At 46.2% G+C, this 16,643-nt stretch overlaps 2 protein-coding genes across 2 annotated transcripts; one reads left to right on the forward strand and one right to left on the reverse strand.

The window, feature by feature from the left end:
* Window positions 1-970: 970 nt before the first annotated feature.
* RER1 (retention in endoplasmic reticulum sorting receptor 1) lies at window positions 971-5,590 on the forward strand. Its single transcript, XM_044445385.1, has 6 exons — window positions 971-1,052; window positions 1,945-2,049; window positions 3,423-3,522; window positions 4,340-4,418; window positions 5,063-5,198; window positions 5,432-5,590. Exons 1-6 carry the CDS (start codon window positions 972-974, stop codon window positions 5,519-5,521), a joined length of 591 nt encoding a protein of 196 aa, XP_044301320.1. The 5' UTR covers window position 971; the 3' UTR covers window positions 5,522-5,590.
* Window positions 5,591-7,846: 2,256 nt separating this feature from the next.
* Window positions 7,847-13,004, reverse strand: PEX10 (peroxisomal biogenesis factor 10). Its single transcript, XM_044445383.1, has 6 exons — window positions 12,876-13,004; window positions 11,031-11,111; window positions 10,498-10,904; window positions 9,831-10,006; window positions 9,182-9,317; window positions 7,847-8,060 (listed from the first exon to the last, which is right to left on the reverse strand). Exons 1-6 carry the CDS (start codon window positions 12,988-12,990, stop codon window positions 7,992-7,994), a joined length of 984 nt encoding a protein of 327 aa, XP_044301318.1. The 5' UTR covers window positions 12,991-13,004; the 3' UTR covers window positions 7,847-7,991.
* Between the last annotated feature and the right edge of the window lie 3,639 nt (window positions 13,005-16,643).

Here is a 16,643-nt window from a genome sequence, read left to right on the forward strand (position 1 = left end):
CGGAGTGCTTCACGCTCGCTTTGGGGGCCCGAGTGTAGAATTACTTTCACCCTTCCTCCCATAGCTCCTCCCCTTGGGCTGACAAAGCAGGAAGTCGTGTCAGGTATTGCTTTGGGTGATGTGGCAGTTACTCTGCAGACTTAGCTGCAGCTTAAAGAGAGTGCAGTAAACCAGAATCACTGAGGAATATACATTTTGTTCACGTTTTCATTCCGTTTTGCCAAAGCACTCTAGTAAAGTCTTTGAACTGTCAGGCCCTGTAGCGTTAGGAGATGGAACTGGCAAGGTTTCAGCTCTGGACATGTACTGCCTGCGTTTTGATGGAAGGCTAGCCTTCCATTTGATGCAGAGCACAGCACTATGGGCAACAGAGTCACTGTGGTTTTGACAGCAGATCTCCAGGCTGGAATGAGGGTGCCCAAACAAGGCACTGTGAAACTCTTTTGTACTGCTTCCAAAGCTACGTAGTGAACCTTGTTTAATTCATGTGGTTTGGAAGCTTTGCTCTCCCGCCTTTTGGCTCAAGCCTTCTCCATGGTGCTTTGTAAGAGATTGAAACACTGCAATAATAAAATGCACAGTTGTTTAAATCACTGAAATTGGCAGCAAGGCGATAAGGAAAAAAACGGCATTTTTGAAGTGCACAAAATAACTTTTGGCTGGTGCCTGAAAGAAGGTAAGCCAGCTGCCGGGGAGTGGTTGTTCCACGTTAACTGCAAAACCATGTTAAATGTCACATCAAGTTTGGTCCTTAGAAACTGTTTGAAGAAAATAAGCATTTTATTGCATCCCTATTATGCCCCTCCCCCTTCAGAAAGCTCAGTAGTTTATGTGGATCTAAGCTTGACCGGGATCAGCGACCGCAAGCGTTTCCAGTAAATATCCAGGTATCCTTATTTAAACCTTGGTGCCAGCACAACGTGCTAAGGCGACCCTGTGCTTGTGTTCTTGCCTTTCTTTTCAGAGCAACCATGTCAGAAGGGGACAGTGCTGGCGAGTCCATCCACGGCAAACCTTCAGTGGTGTATCGATTTTTCACAAGACTTGGGCAGGTGGGTTCCACCGAAGTGGCTGAGGGATTCGGAAACTCTGTGCCAGAGGGTCCCAGCGTGGCGCCTGAAAATGGCAACTTCCGGAAGGGAATCAGTGCCGGCTATAAAGTAGGGAGGAACTGGGGCAAAATGCTGCATTGTTTCTGGCCTGCTGCCCACTCATTCACTCTCCTCTCGGCTCAAACTGGGCAGCCACATGGAGGCAAGGTGCAAGCTGCATGGTCTCGCCACTAGTGCCCAGGTGGTCACGGCAAGGAACGGCACAGGGCCAGGAGGTTTCAGGGACTGGCCGCGGGCTGCTGTGGGTGCGGGTCTTGGTTGGGCACCCCGATGCTGGCCTTGAAAGGGGCTACAGCCCAATCACACCGTCATCCTGCACTTAGCCACGGCAGGTAGCAAAGGAGCACAAGATGTGCAGGGGAAGTGACTTTACCTTGATCGACTCCTTGTATTGACCGGACTGTGGGCACCCCCCAGATTGTACCATGGTGCAGTCCTGTCTAAAGTTGTGCTGCATTTCCACGTCTTGCAGCAGTCTAGGATCGCCCCTGGGCTGACGAGCCGTTCAGTGTCTGTGTAGTGACTTCCGTTGACAGGCGATGCTGTGCCCTTGCAGTTCGCCATGGGGTGCATGTCCAGTGTGGAGACTGAGACACTGGCCGCAGTGCTGGACTGGGTCTTGGCGGGTCCAGGTTCTCGTCCCTGCTCAGCCATGGAGCTCAGGGGGCGACTTCGGGCCAGTCACGGACTCTCGGCCCAAATCGCCTTACAGGGTTATTCCTGTGAGAATCGGAGGGGAGAATTGTGTGTATTGCTTTGCGTTCCTTCCAGGAGGCAGAAAGGCAGGATGGAAATGTCATAACCTTAATACATCTGTCCATGTTTCTTCTAGATTTACCAGTCTTGGTTAGACAAATCTACTCCTTATACTGCAGTGCGATGGGTTGTAACATTGGGTTTAAGTTTTATCTACATGATTAGAGTTTATCTACTGCAGGTAAGAAGAATGAGCATCGATCGCTAACTTTCAGAGATCTGTTACAGCTTTAGATTTGATACAGCATTTAAGTTTGTATTGTCAATTTGTTCATTTGCTCTCTGAATTTAATGCCAGTTTAAAGTAATTTTAAGCGCTTGATGTGCAGGGAATCATAGAATAGTAGAGATGGAAGGGGCCAAGAGGGCCATCAGGTCCAACCCCTGCTGTCGCAGGACTGAGAGGAATCCATCCCTCTCGGATGGTGGTCCAGTTGCATCTTGAATGCCTCCGGTGTGGGAGAGCCCACAACCTTCCTAGGTCATGGGTTCCATTGCCGTACTGCTTTAACAGCCAGAACCTGGCTTCCTGCAGCATGAGCCCGTCATTCCACGTCCTGCCTCACTCTGGAATGATGGGGAAGGGATCCTGCCTTCCTCATTGTACTGGCCTTCCAAGGGCTTGACGAGTGCTCTCCTGTTTCCTCTTAGTCTTCTCTTCTTGAGGCTGAATATGCCCACGTCTTTCAGTCTCTCCTCATAGAACTTTGCTTCCAGTCCTTGTTGCCCTCCTCTGAACCCTTCCCAACTTGTCTGCATCTTTCTTAAACTGTGGTGCTCAGAACCGGACACGGGACTCCAGATGAGGCCAGACCCGTGCTGAGTAGAAGGGAACTAGAACTTTACATGATTTGAAAGTGCTGCTTTCATTAATGCTGCTTCTTCCCTTCTGTTTTCATACTTCAACAATACCCCGTCCTTCTGTTTGCACTTCAATTTATCAAACCACCTAAACACATAAATCCAGAAAAACAAATTCGTCAGTCTGTAAAGATGAATTAAACAAAACAAAACAAAATCTATGACAGAACAGCAGAATTCGGTTTGAGCTTCTTGTGTGCACTCCTTTTAGCACCCAATTCTATGCAAGTTTAGACAGAAAAGGCCCTAGCACTTCCTGGCTAGTATGGATTGTGCTTTTATAGAACTAAAATGCATCTGCTTGAGGAAATGTTTAGGCTGGGCTTATTCATCACACCCATTCCTCATCCTGCATTATTCATAATTTATATATTTAAGCCACTGCCATTTTGCCACTTTCCCCAGCAAACTGTTCTCCTCCTCTCTCCTTTCTTGCTCTCATGCCATCTGCCCTCCTTTCGCACCCTGCATTTGCCCCTTGCATCTACTTGATTTGATCCTTATTTCCTCTGATTTTGTCATATGTTCTGAGGCTGCCACATTTCCATGCGCCTCACATTCTCCCCCTGCTTCAGAAAACCCTCCTGTACAACAGTCTCATACACCTTAAATAGTGGACAAGTCGTGTGCATTTGTGTTCTGTTCTGCACATTAAACTGTGTCTCTGGATTTTTTTCCCTTCCTCTTTTTCAGGGTTGGTATATCGTGACATATGCCTTGGGTATCTACCACCTAAATCTTTTCATAGCTTTCTTGTCGCCAAAGGTAGATCCCTCTCTAATGGAAGATTCAGGTACAAAGAACTTGGCTCGTTATGCTGTGATTTTGTGCAAACGCTACAATATTTCTAGATGCAGGCATATATTATATGCCATACTAGAAAAGGTTGCATTTTGGGGACCTGGAGCATTTAAGTATGTTGTACTTAAACCCAGCAGCATGGCGGGTGTTGGACTGAGCTTTAACCTGAATTTTATAATATGGTGGTAACCACGTTTTACACTTCTGAGTAGACAGAATCAGCAGTTCTAAGTCCCATATTGTGGAACTCAAGAGTATCCAATTGCATAGGGCTGCCTCTAGAAAGAAACTGGCTTTTCTATCCCTGAGTGACCATGGACCTTAAAAAGGCTGACAGCTTTGCTAGAATTCCCAATTTATTCCCCTCTCACCCAACAGATTAAAAAGAATTTTCCCTCAGAATAAAACAGTTTTCAGTGACCTTGGGACTATACTGATTCACATTCTGGCCTTTTTAAGGGTTCCGGGCCTTTTCTTCCACATAGGCATCCTTGATAATGTTGAGCTGTGCGTCCCATTTTGGGCAAAATTTATCTATACTGATCCTGAATATAAATGTGGCACTGGTAGCCACATCAAAACCTGCCTTAAGCCTTGTTAATTGCCTATCTAGTTCAGTGCAGCCAACTCTGACTGGCAGCAGCAGTTCAGGATCTCAGGGACATTAGTAGCTTTCCCATTCCCCACTACCATATTCTTGTAATTGGAGATCCCAGGCTATAGCTATACCGCTGACCTATAACTGCCATTTAAGCTGACCTGTGAAGGATCGGCTTCCTTAATGATTTTGCATTCTCTCCTCTCCCCAGATGAGGGCCCCTCATTACCCACAAAACAAAATGAGGAGTTCCGACCCTTCATTCGAAGGCTTCCAGAGTTCAAGTTCTGGTGAGTTTGACTAGAAATGCGAAATGATTCAACTGTATGTTCCGGTTAGAAACTGTCCATCGTCCTGTCAAAACACCACTTTAGACCCAGAGATTTGACAGCTAGCTGTTCAAAATCCTTTTCTCCATAAAAGGAGTAGAATGCACATTTGTACTTTCCTGAGGAGAAAGCAGGGGTAAAAGTGGAAAGGGGAAAAAAAGGGGGGGTATAAACCACATAATTCTCTTTTTGCAAGCTAAGGTTTCTCACACTCTTGATTCGCCCTGCTCCCTTCCCTTCTGACAGTTGCCAGTATAAAGCAAAGGGAAGAAAAAAACTTATTCAGAGCCTTTTTAGCTCATTGTCCAGGTTGCATCTCCCAATTTCTGCATCATGTAACTGCCGTCCTGCACATTACGGCTAAAGAAGGAAAAAAATTATCTATTTAATTTCTTTAAAAAGCTGCCTGTTGGCCTGATGCACTCATTGAAGAATAATAAAAAAGTTTGACAGCTGCTGACAACCCTTCCCTTGTCCACCAGGTGCATCATGGGTTATCCCCCCAGCCAGTGCCTTATTGCTGGGGCGAGTTGCTACAACACGCCAACTTCTCCAGTTACCACTATACTAATCCCCGTGCTGTCCCTTCCCTCTTTCCTTCCAAGGCATTCTGCTACTAAAGGCATCCTTGTTGCAATGACATGTACATTCTTCGAGGCTTTCAACGTTCCAGTTTTTTGGCCGATTCTCGTGATGTACTTCATTATGCTTTTCTGCATCACAATGAAGAGACAAATCAAAGTAAGAACCCGATGGGAAGACTGATATTTATCTTTTTCTAGGCTGTGATTTTTCCAGTCATTGCAGGGGTGGTGGGTCTTGCTGGAACAGAAAGACTTCTATGTGGGAGGTTTAAAAAAAATGGTTTCTTCCTAATTATGAAACTTGAGGGCATGGAGAACTTTAACCTTTAATTTAAGGTATTATGGTGGGCTTGTCCTTAAATCTTGTTTGTTTTTTCTCTCTTGTTGCAGCATATGATTAAATATCGATATATACCCTTCACACATGGCAAGAGGAAATACAAAGGGAAGGAAGATGTGGGAAAGACCTTTGCTAGCTAGAAATCAAACTTGAGCCTGCTGACCAATTTCCTATAATATAATTAAAAGACCAGTTTTGAGCCATTGTAACAATGCCTCTTTCCTTCATATTAAGTCACCAGTAAGAGAATGGTGCTTAAGAAGATGTATTTTTTTTTCCTTTTTGGTTTCTTGTGGGTTAGGCTTTTTCTTCTAAGTATTGCAGGAGAACTTTGGCATCTTCTGAAACATGTCTTTTGGTTGGGGTTTAGTTTCTTGGCAGCACATTTCTGTTTCTCATGTTCAAGAACAGCCTATCCCCGTCCAGACGTTGTTTCTTTGGGTAGAAGCAAGTCATCCTGTGCTCCCACAGTTGCATGAGTCATCCTAGGAACTACACACAGCTGGCTCCGTCAGATTCACGAATCATTTGGTCCCGCTTCACCAGTCCAGTAAGGAGCTACCTGTGCGTACCAGAAATGCCATTGTTGTGTGTGTACAGCAAGGCTGAGAAGTATGTGGAAGTAACTTTGAAGGCAGAGAATCCGCATTTCAGGGCACACCATGCGGAATGAGAATTCTCGTGGGTCTATTTATTTTTGTCCTCTCAGTTCTCCAGTCCAACATGCATCTTGTACATACATCGAGGAAAAGGGGACGCAGTGAGTTTGTGTTATGTTTTGTAATATCCCAGGTTGAACTAGAAGTCCGTTTTAGATCTCTAGCGCTGCAGGTACCTCTGTGATCTTACTTGGAGGGAAAACACCGAATTTAAAATAAGCCTACCCTGAATTGTTGATTTCCAAAATGGAAGAGGAATTTCTTTAGCTTCCATGGTGAAGAAGAGGCTGATTTTTGGCTCTTATAATGACCCAATATTCTTAATGATCATGATTTTTTTTTTTTGCTGAAGGCCTGGAATTATCATTATATATATATATTTAAATATATATATAAAATTATTAGGGGAAGAGTATTTTGACACATTTCTTTGATAAAGATTTTTTTTAACTTAAGTTTGCTTCATGTAGCCCTTTCCAAGACACATCTAAGCTGGCCATGGCAGACGAGACTTTGTGGGTTTTAACACAGCTTTTAATTTTCTATGGAGAAAAATATGGAAATAAATTACTTGCATGTAAAACTTTTTTGATGTGATACAGCTATAAACAATTTTATTAAGTGACTTTTTAAATTCCAAACTTTATTAAAAGCGAGTGTCCCTTTCTTGGGTTATTTCTTGGTAACTTGTCCTCCCACCTTTCTCCCAAGAGCCTCAATCTGGTGGATTGTATTTGAGCGCTCTCCCCCCCAAAATAGCCCTTTGCACTTTTGTACAAAGAGTATTGTCAGAACAATGGTAGCTGTTTATCACCAACCCTGAATGGAAATGTTTACACTGTATTTGGTAAGAGTGAGAAATATGAAGTTCCCTGTGCCATAGGAATGAATTTCCCCGTCCAGCATTATGAAATGAGTATTTTTGTCTGGTGAGTTCTAACCAGTATTTTGGGACATTCTCCTTAAGCAATATCAAACTGCAAATGATCGAGTAAGGAAATAAATGACAATTAATAATTTTCATCCTCAACGCTGAAGTGAGTTCCCCTGGATCATTTGAGCTTAATTACAAAAAGTCTTTTAGTGTACGGTATTAGGAGAGTAACCTGTGCTATACATTCGAGCATGAATTCACAGCTGTGTGTCTGTTTCTAAACTGGATCTTGGAATGTGTTAAGGAACCAAGTCAGTAGAGCAAAAGTAGGCAGAGGCCTGTCTTAGCTTGCAAATAACCAGAATGGCATCACCCATCTTTGATGTGCTGTGGTGTACGAGCCACACACACTCCTGCGTGGGTCCTGAGGTGCAGGTTTCCTGGCGCGGCAGCACAGAAGTGAACTTTCGTGCCTCTAAGAAAATTTCTTTCTCAGTGCATAATATTGCTGTTGTGCTCTTTAGTGCGTGCAACCGGTTTGTATCATGTGCTGCTGACAACTGTGGCACACAGCATAGGGCTGGGCAAAACTGAATGTGTCTCCTGAAAGTAGATCACAATCCTGTGCATCAAGGCATAACAGGGAACCTCAGTTGTTGCTTTTAAAAATGGGCATATGGAGCTGCCAGATGGCAAAGAGGATGCCGGCCTCCCCACTCCAAGCATATTGAAACTGGAAATCTCAGCTTCAAGATGCAGCAGAACTTTTATCAATGGCAATTACATTCTCAGCAGCCTCTTAGGTAGGAAAAGTCATTTTACAAAAGCGGTGGACCTGGCAGATGCCAGCAAGATGTCAAAAGGTTTATCAGAATTTTACCTTGAATACGGAGTTCTACAACTTAAAAGGATCACAAGCGTCAAGAGACAGGTTCATCTCTCTTTGTACAAGCAGTGAAACACAGTACTTGACTGCTTGGTTTATCACAATGATTCAGTATCAAAATAAAGTCTTGCACTTGATCAGAAGTTGTACTTTCGTTGGCTTCCAACACTTCACAGTCTGACAGCCCGCTGTCACTGGTAGTGTCGTAGATAAATCAGCTTCTGTGGGTGGAATTTCTCTCTGCAGAGTGGACACTCGGCCTGTAAAATGTAGGGAGTGGTGGAGGGAAAGAAGTAAAGCAGCGTGTTAGAAAGTGCAGACATCTAAAACACCTTAAACTAATGCCATGCTCGATTGACCTGACTTTGTCTACCCTCTTTGTGAGCAGAAAAATTGGAAGGAGCCCATCCACTTAATTTTTCCCTGGGAGAAAAGTGATTTTCCAACAGATTTTCAGGCTGGAGTGGGGCTCAATATTGAGCAGTTGGTAGCAGCCTTGCCCCCATCTTGCATCTTCCAGTCCTTCACTTATTTCTGGGGCATTGCAAGAGGGAAAAAAGGGATGGGACATGTTCAGAGAAACTTCCAACCCCCATCCCGCCTTCTCTAAAATAGTGGGCAAACATCTCTTTAAAATTTTGAGAAGCTTCAGGACTAAGATTTGCTTAAGAGCTAGCCTCTCAAAATCCTGTTTGGACTCCTACTGTAGATTTAAAGAGAATTGCACCACTTTTCAAGTGTTAGGATTCTCGGGATAATACATAATGAAGCAGATGGCTCGTGGAATCGATCTGCCCTTGAAGAAAAGACTGCGCGGGAATGGGAAACGGGCCACTGGTCCACCTGGCGCTCTTGCCTCTACGGCAGGGGTGGGCAATTAATTTTCCTGTGGGGCCACATGAGAAACTTTGACAGTTGTTAAGGGCTGCACCAATACACTTACCGCTCTGCTCAATATCTCTCTCTATAAAAACAGTAAATGAAACATTACAATGACACAATGAAAATGTGGAGCACAGAACAACCCTATTTAATGAATATTCACAAAAACATTAACATCACATGAAAAGCAATAAATTCAATTTAGCAGATCCTTCAAAATAAAAGCAGTGCAGCTGTATCGCTTGCATCTCTATTACGACGATCCATATTTGCATTGACTTTTAATTTGCCAGTGACCTGCGGGCCAGTCAGGGTCAGCCATCGGGCCGGATGTGGCCCGCGGGCTGTACGATGCCCAGGTCTGCTCTAAGGACTAGTAGTGGCTCCACAGGGTCTCGGCCATTAACCTTGCGCACAGCTACTTGGAAAGGCAGAGAGCTAGTGGTGGCTGTGCTTCCGAGAAGCAGGCAGGAGTCGCCGAGCTGGCGCCGGCACTCACCTTGGTGTTGCACCATTCGGCGACGCATTCCCAGCAGAAGAGGTGTCCGCACGGAGTAGCGGTGGCATGGCGGCGTTCCTCCAAGCACAGCGTGCAGCACGAGCTGCGGCTGAGGAGCGCCTCCTCAGGCTGGGTCCTGTGGAAGACAGGCAGGCACCGTCAGTTTCCCTCCTCAGGTTACGCCGAGGAAGAAAACGCTTCTGTGGGCAAGATGCGAGCATGAAACACAACAGCAGGCTAGGATTCTACGTCCAACACACACCCCAAGTATGTTTCTAGACCTGGCAATTGGCAGGAGGAAGGGCCCAAGGCTCAGAAGCTCATTTATGGTGCCAGGAACCTAAATTCCTGGTGGTTTGCTGCTGCTTTTTTTTCCTTATGGGCTTATAATGCCCTCTGGTTATCTTCTTTTTCAAATTTGCGTGTGCTAGAAGACCAAATGTGGCAATCCGAAATAGTTACAACAGAGCAACTGCAGACTAAATTGACTATAAAACAGTAATTTGGTGGTACAGGTTTGCCACTCTTTAGTAGTTGCAATTAAAATCACTGCTAATATTAGCTGTTCGCCCCCTCTTGTTTAATACACCGCTCTAGTAGTCTCCTCCTCACAGCTTCCCTTTCTGTCACAATGGCAGAAATGTTTTACATCTGACTGGAGAGGTTTCGGGGTAGCTTCCAGTCTTGTCTTGTCCTCTGCCTTTGCTGGAAACTGTACACGCGGATGCCAATCATCAGGAACAGATGCAGCAGCGAAACAGTCCCAAGGAGCCTGTAACTTGACCGAATGTTCTGGTCATCTCCAGCCAATCCTGCAAAGCGTAGCTGGTGGGGGAAAAAAAAACTGCATGTACTCTGGGTATACACCAGCTGCTTGCATGCATAAAGACTGCAACTGCAAACACTTTGGCCCTTTCTAATTTGCAGGGCTGAAAGCAGGACTGCCATATTATTCCTTGTAAACTGCTGCAGAAGCCTATTTGGCCGAACAGCAGGATGATAAGTGCTTCCAACTCCTAACTGCTCAGGGAAGCAATCTCTGCAAAGAAATGAGGTGGCACCATGAGGACGTTGGGAGAAGTCAAGTTTGCGTTGACCTAAGTCCACAGAATATTTTCATCCATCGCTGTGGAGAGTTGGAAGACAAATGACAGAGACACTCCGTGCTAATTCAATTGTCTGGAGGCAGAACATTATTCCTTTTGGTGCCATTTCTTGGGTGAAAATGAGCACTACCCAGTACCTAGGAAAAATACGACAAAAGCCAAGAAGTTCAGCATACAGGACAAAGGTACCTCCAAATACTTTTCACTTACATATGTAATCCCTGACACTCTTTTAGACAGATGGTAGAAGACGCCATTCAGATAGAATACGGCCAAGTGCAGTCGACGAAGGAGTGGAACAGTTTGCTTGAGCACGGAGACGGCCTGGCTGAGCATCTTCTTCTGTTGCTCGGTCAATCTGCGAAGCCATTTCTGCAACCAGCCCCGTAAGAGAGTCCTGTCCCGCAACCTGCTTAAGTGCCTGCTTTGCAGAGCTCTGGCCCCATCACTTTCGGCCTCAAGTGCGTGTTCCAGGTGGACTAACCCTTTGTCTAACAAATAAGGCAAGACGGTGTGCAAAGAAATCAGGGCAGCACGTCGAAGAAATGAAGGAACCCTTTTCCCTGAAGGGTCCACTTGGATGATATTGACGTATTCTTCACCTAGAGTTTGGTAACCTAAAGCAAAAGAAAAGGATGGTGGCAGATGGAATTATTTTTGAAGAGGTGGAAATTAAAATTATAAATGCAAAATTGTAGCATACTTAAGAGCACCAGACACTAATCAGTTTCGGGAAAAATTACCAGTAAGGGTAGTGAGCGTGAAATACGCAACGTCAGCAAGCAAGTCAATTTCCTTCTGCCATTCAAACCACGTTTTGGCACCTAAAGAAGCACAGCAAATAAAAGAATTTGAATTTATTCTAGAGAATTCTACCATCATGTTTATATATATAATTCATTTATACTAAAATGGACCCTTGCAAAGCAGTTTCAAAATTAAGAATGTAAATGCACGAAGCCATGAGTGGCTTGCACACAAACAGAATTGTGTAACGAAATTCATAAGCTACCTGCATACTGTACAGCTGGATATTCTTTAATCCTAATGTTTAATAAGGGAAAATGCAAATACTTAATCATTTTAAAAGAACTTAAGCTCTCCGTGGCCTGATGAACTGCATCCTAAAGTAATAAAGGCAGAAGAACCCTCGGAACCACTTTGAGAACTTACGGAGAGCATGATGGGAGGAGGGCTAATGTTTTTCCCATTGTCAAAAAGGGGAAAGAGGAAGAACCTGGGAACTACAGACCAGTCAGGCTGACAACAGTCCCTGGGAAAATCTGCAGCAGATTACAAAACAGTCAGTCTGCAACACCTTAAAAACAATGCAGCGAGTACTAGAAGCCAAATGGATTTGTTGAGAACAAATCCTGCCAAACTAATCTGATTTCAGTTTTTGGATAATCTTCCTTGTGGACTGTGGGATAATACACCTCAACTTCAGCAAAGCTTTTGACAAAATATCCCATGACATTCTGATTAGCAAAATAGTTAAAATTGGACTAGATGGAACAACTATCGGATGGATCCAGTTGGCTATGGAATCGGCACAAAGAATGCTTATCAACAGCAACTTCTCAAACTGGGGAGAAGTAATGGAAGAGCTAATATTCGGGAAGCAAAAACAACATTCTTAATGTTATTTTAATTGTTAATATTATTTATTTTATTCTTTGGCCAGGGCAACTTAATTTATATTGTTTTATAGGATGTTATATATTTATGTTTGTGAGCCACCCCGAGGCTTCGGCGAATGGGGCAGCACAGAAGTTCAATCAATCAACCAACCAACCAAAATAAACATTCAAAATGTTCCTGATAGGTTGGAATGAAATTGAAGAGGGGCAAATGCCAGCTTCTACCTGAAATCTGCCTTCTCAAATAATCCATGCACAACTGTACCATTCAGTCTGAACCAAAGCACCTTTTTAAATACGAGGAGGCACATAATGAGGACCAAACAAGAGGCTTGCCACTCAACATGGCGCAGCCAGCATGGCTTCCCCTGTGACCTAGAACTGCACAGGACCGTGCCTTGTTTGCTGTTGCGCAGTCACACAGTCGTGCCTGACCCATCGCGACCCCATGGGCAACATTCCTCCAGGCTCTCCTGTCCTCCACCATCCCCCGGAGTCCACCCAAGCCCACACCGACTGCTTCAGTGACTCCATCCAGCCACCTCATCCTCTGCCACCACCTTCTTCTTTCGCCATCTACTGTTCCCAGCATCAGGCTCTTCTCCAGGGAGTCCTTCCTTCTCATTAGGTGGCCAAAGTCTTTGAGCTTCAGCTTCAGCACCTGACCTTCTAATGAGCAGTCAGGGCTGATCTCCTTTAGGATGGACTGATCTGTCTTCCTTGCAGTCCAAGGGACTGTCAAGCCTCGGCTAATCTCAGCGCAGCCCATTTGGCCCAGAACGCAGGCAAGAGGCTGCAAAGCCGCCCAGAGCGCGTGGGCCCGGGCCCCTCTTGCAGGAAGGGCTGTTCTCGCTTGGGACCCTTGAGGGAAGCCCCTCTGGGGTTCGTTCTTGTTTGGCGCCCCCCCCCCCCCCACTCAGAGACCAGGGCACGGAAGCCGCCCCTCACCGGCCAGCCGCCCGAGGGCAGCCCCGGCTGCGCTCCTCAGCGCGCCCCGGTAGAGCTCGTCCTTCTGGGCCGAGCGGACGAGGCGCGCGGGCCCGGCCTCCACCGCCAACGCCATCACCGCCGCCTCGCCCCCCGCTTCTCTGCCGCGCGCGGGCGACTTCCGCCTCTCGCGGCGCGGGCGTTGGACGTCATCGGGACGCGGCCACGAGGCGAGACGCGCATTCGCATATAGAGCTACGATTCGATAGAGTGTCGCTGGTATCGTGAAAACTGCTGGACGTGCGTGGGATTGGTCGCGCCGTCCATAGAGCAGAGCTTCATGGATCCTCCGATGTTAGAGCTGCCTAGAAACATTCAGATGTTTTTGTTTGTTTATTTGTTTGTTTAAACACCATTCTAATAATTGCTGTTCTAACATGATTTTATCAATCTTGATATGACAAGACAATGAATCTCACTGCCGCAAGACTCTTGATGATCTTATGAATCACTCTGAGTATTCAGTCAACCAGTTAATGCATTGGTATTTGCAGTAGATGGTTGGACTTCAATTCCCATGGAGCTATTCGGAATGCTTGGGGAGCATGGGCTTGCTGTCAGACAAGTTGAGCTTTTCCATACTGAAAAACGCATCAAAACGTTTTGAATTCTTTTTGCTGCTTATCCTGTGTTAGATGCGGGCCATTAAATTTCTTGCAGCTGAGTTATTTATGGTCATTATATCTGCTTCTTGTGTCCTCTGAATGGCTGGAAGTAGCGTAGAGAGCACGTGCTTCTGGATGCTATAGAAATAACATAAACCATTATTAATAATATTCCTTCACTATTGATATATTTTTTTCCACACAAGGACCTGCCAAGGATGAGGAGAAGGAAAAGACCGGTTCAAAGCTAGCCCGGGCTCTTCATGCTGCGTGTGCGTCTCTCAAAAGCCCAGAGCGAGCGGCTGCTTCAGGGAGTTTCCCACAAGCCCCCGCGCGGCGATGCTGCTGCTGCTGCTGCTGCTGCTGGCGCAGCATCCGTGCCGCTCCCGTCGCCGCAGCGAAGCCTCCCGAGGATTCGACGGTCGCGATGGCAACGGGCGCGCGCGAGAGAGCTGTTGCCGTGGCAACGTGCTCGGGCGCGAGCCGGGCTTTTGGCGGGTTCATGTTGGACGGCGTTGCCCCGCATCCCCAGGGCTCAGGGCGGGCACACGCCAAAGCTGGGGCAGGGCTGCAGCCCTATTCACATGTGAGTTCAACCCTGCTGAGTTCAGAGCAGCTACTTCCGAGTAGACACGTGCAGCATTGCTCTATAGCAGTACCAAAGCAGGCGCTCCCCCTGCTGAATTTCTGCCTGACAGGGTGGTTTCAATATTATTGCGCCTGTTATTCCTATTGCACCATCTTTACAGTCTGTCTCTTTCCCTCTTGTGAGGAACCCAAGGTGCTGTGAGGAACTGTCTTCCTGCCCTCTGTTTTCTCCACACAACAACCCTGTGAGGTAGGCGAGGCTGAGAGTCAGTGACTCGCTTTAGAAGACCTGCGCCCGAGGGCCGAGTAAGGGCTGAGGGTGGCTTGCTATGGAGCCGGAGGTGCCATGTTGCCTCAAACCAGCCATGCCAACAAGCCATGGGTTGGGAATTGTGACTAACCCGTGGTTTGTTACCTTGGCTGGGCTCGGAGAACTCAATAAACCATATTCCATGGACAAAGCATGGTTAGCAGCAACCCACACTCCACCTCTGAGTAGTTTATCATGCTGTCTGAAGCCAGGGACTGACTGGCCCACAGTAACCCGTGAGTTTCATGGCCGGGTAGGAAACCCAACCCACAGCCCAGCACTCCAACCACGATGCCACACTGGCCCTTACAACAAGCCTGTGAAGCAGGCTACCTGGGGAGTCGGCGGCTGGTCCAAAATCTCCCAGGGTGCTTCCTGGCCAGGTAGGAGCAAGCATCCAGATGTTCCAAGTTGCATTTCAGCACACGAACCGTATATAACGATGTCCTTATCTAGACTGGAATCACACAGCTACAGTTATCCATGCTCTGGTAACCCTCTGGTTGCATTCCTGCAATGCCTGATAATGGACACCACCTAATTTTTTGAAAAACGAAGAATTTCGTAGCACCTTAGAAACTAGCAGATTTATTCTGGCACAAGTTCACGTAGCTGGTAGTTCACTTAATCAGATGCATGGAGCTGATGCCAGAAGAGATGGGATTATTTATTTATTATTTATTACAAACATTTGTGCCCCATCCTTCCACATAAGCACCCAGGATGGCTTAGATAGTATAAAATTAAAATAATACAATAATAAAACCACAATTATTAAAAGCATATAAACTGAACATTCTCAACTAAAAGGAAAAGGAAGAAAAAATAGAAAATAGAAAATTCGACTGTGAGAACAGAGAATAAAAAATCTCAAGCCATCTAAAATCCTTGATTATTAAAATGATGGTTAAATAAAAAGGTCTTTACCTGGCACCGGAAGGAGTATAATGTTGGCGCCAGACGGACCTCTCTGAGGAGCGCATTCCATAGCTGGAGTGCAGCTGGAAGCACTGAGCCCTCGTTAGATGGAAGCCTTTGATCCCTGCAACCGGACAGCTGCCTGCAGTGCAGAATGAAGCTGGATCTGAATATTCCCTTTCCCTTCTGTTTGTCCACTGTCCTCTAGACAGCCTTTGAGCATGTCTAGAGTGCTCTCCCCTCTTCTCCCTACACTGTCTTCCAGAACATCCCATTCTGGGCCTTTCTGAATTGGGCCTGGGAATTCAGAGAGCAACCAATGCAGTTCTTTTACACGGCAGGGGGCTTGGGGAGGCGCTGGGGTCTGGAAGAGGCTTTCTGCCTTCTGCTGGATCTCATAATCCCTCAAATGTTCTCCTGGGGCCCTCCCCCCCCCCCCCCCACTGCCCCACCTTAGCGTTTAAGGTGCCATGAATATCCTTGCCATATACAATCCTGACCACCCTCTGGACAGTGTTACTTTTTAAAATACAAAATTTTTGACTGTTTTCATCCAGCTGAAAAACAGGGTGCAATTTCATAGTTTGTTTATTTGAAAGGAAGCTCTGATGTTGTTTTCATTGTCAAGTTTCCAAGTTGGCTCGCAACTTAGTATTGAAAGCGTCAGAGATAAATAAGAACGACACAGAACAAGGATACATCAGCAGCAGCAGTTTAAAAACAAGTGGCAGTCAAAACAGCCACTGGAATTACATTCTTGCCTCAGTGGGTAAAGCTTGCCCCTTGAGTTTTTGCCAGTGAGGATTCAAGTCCCTCTTCAGATCTTGGAATGGTTTTTAGGTACTGAAGACCACCCTTCTTTATTTGAAAAACAGAAGCAGAACGAGTCAGAAGGGGTCTCCTGGGCCATCTAGTCTGTCCCCCGGCTCCACTCACGACATGCCCACCATGTGCATGTCCAGCCTGTCCTTGAACACCCTCACTGATGGGGTTCCATCACCGCCCATTCCACACCCTCGGTGTCCCGACTGTCAGGAAGAACTTCCTGGCATCCAAATGGAGCCTTGGCTCCTTGAGCTTGGCTCTGTTGGAGCGCATCCTGCCCTCCTCTGCAGGGGAGAACAGGGCTCTGCCCACCTCCGTGTGGCACCTGAGGGACAGTGATTCTCAGCTCAGAGCATTCTTGTGTTACATCCCAATAGTAACATTTCATAGTCCACTATCTGGCAACATCTTTATTTAGAACTAATCTGCACAACATTGGATCTTCTGTCTTTTGTAGAATACCACTCTGGATGGGCTCAGTTC

The sequence above is a fragment of the Varanus komodoensis genome, unplaced genomic scaffold, assembly GCF_004798865.1.
Source record: "Varanus komodoensis strain SLA01 unplaced genomic scaffold, ASM479886v1 scaffold48, whole genome shotgun sequence".
Lineage (NCBI taxonomy): Eukaryota > Metazoa > Chordata > Lepidosauria > Squamata > Varanidae > Varanus > Varanus komodoensis.

Excerpts from the sequence above, each read along its gene's own strand:
- RER1 (XM_044445385.1), top strand. The coding sequence starts at position 972 with ATGTCAGAAGGGGACAGTGCTGGCGAGTCCATCCACGGCAAACCTTCA. Across the intron at positions 3,523-4,339 it reads CTCTCTAATGGAAGATTCAG|ATGAGGGCCCCTCATTACCC; the intron begins GTACAAAGAACT and ends TCCTCTCCCCAG. Across the intron at positions 5,199-5,431 it reads CAATGAAGAGACAAATCAAA|CATATGATTAAATATCGATA; the intron begins GTAAGAACCCGA and ends CTCTTGTTGCAG.
- PEX10 (XM_044445383.1), bottom strand. The coding sequence starts at position 12,990 with ATGGCGTTGGCGGTGGAGGCCGGGCCCGCGCGCCTCGTCCGCTCGGCC. Across the intron at positions 11,112-12,875 it reads TGCCCTCGGGCGGCTGGCCG|GTGCCAAAACGTGGTTTGAA; the intron begins GTGAGGGGCGGC and ends GTGCTTCTTTAG. Across the intron at positions 10,007-10,497 it reads GAGTGTCAGGGATTACATAT|CTACGCTTTGCAGGATTGGC; the intron begins GTAAGTGAAAAG and ends TTCCCCCACCAG.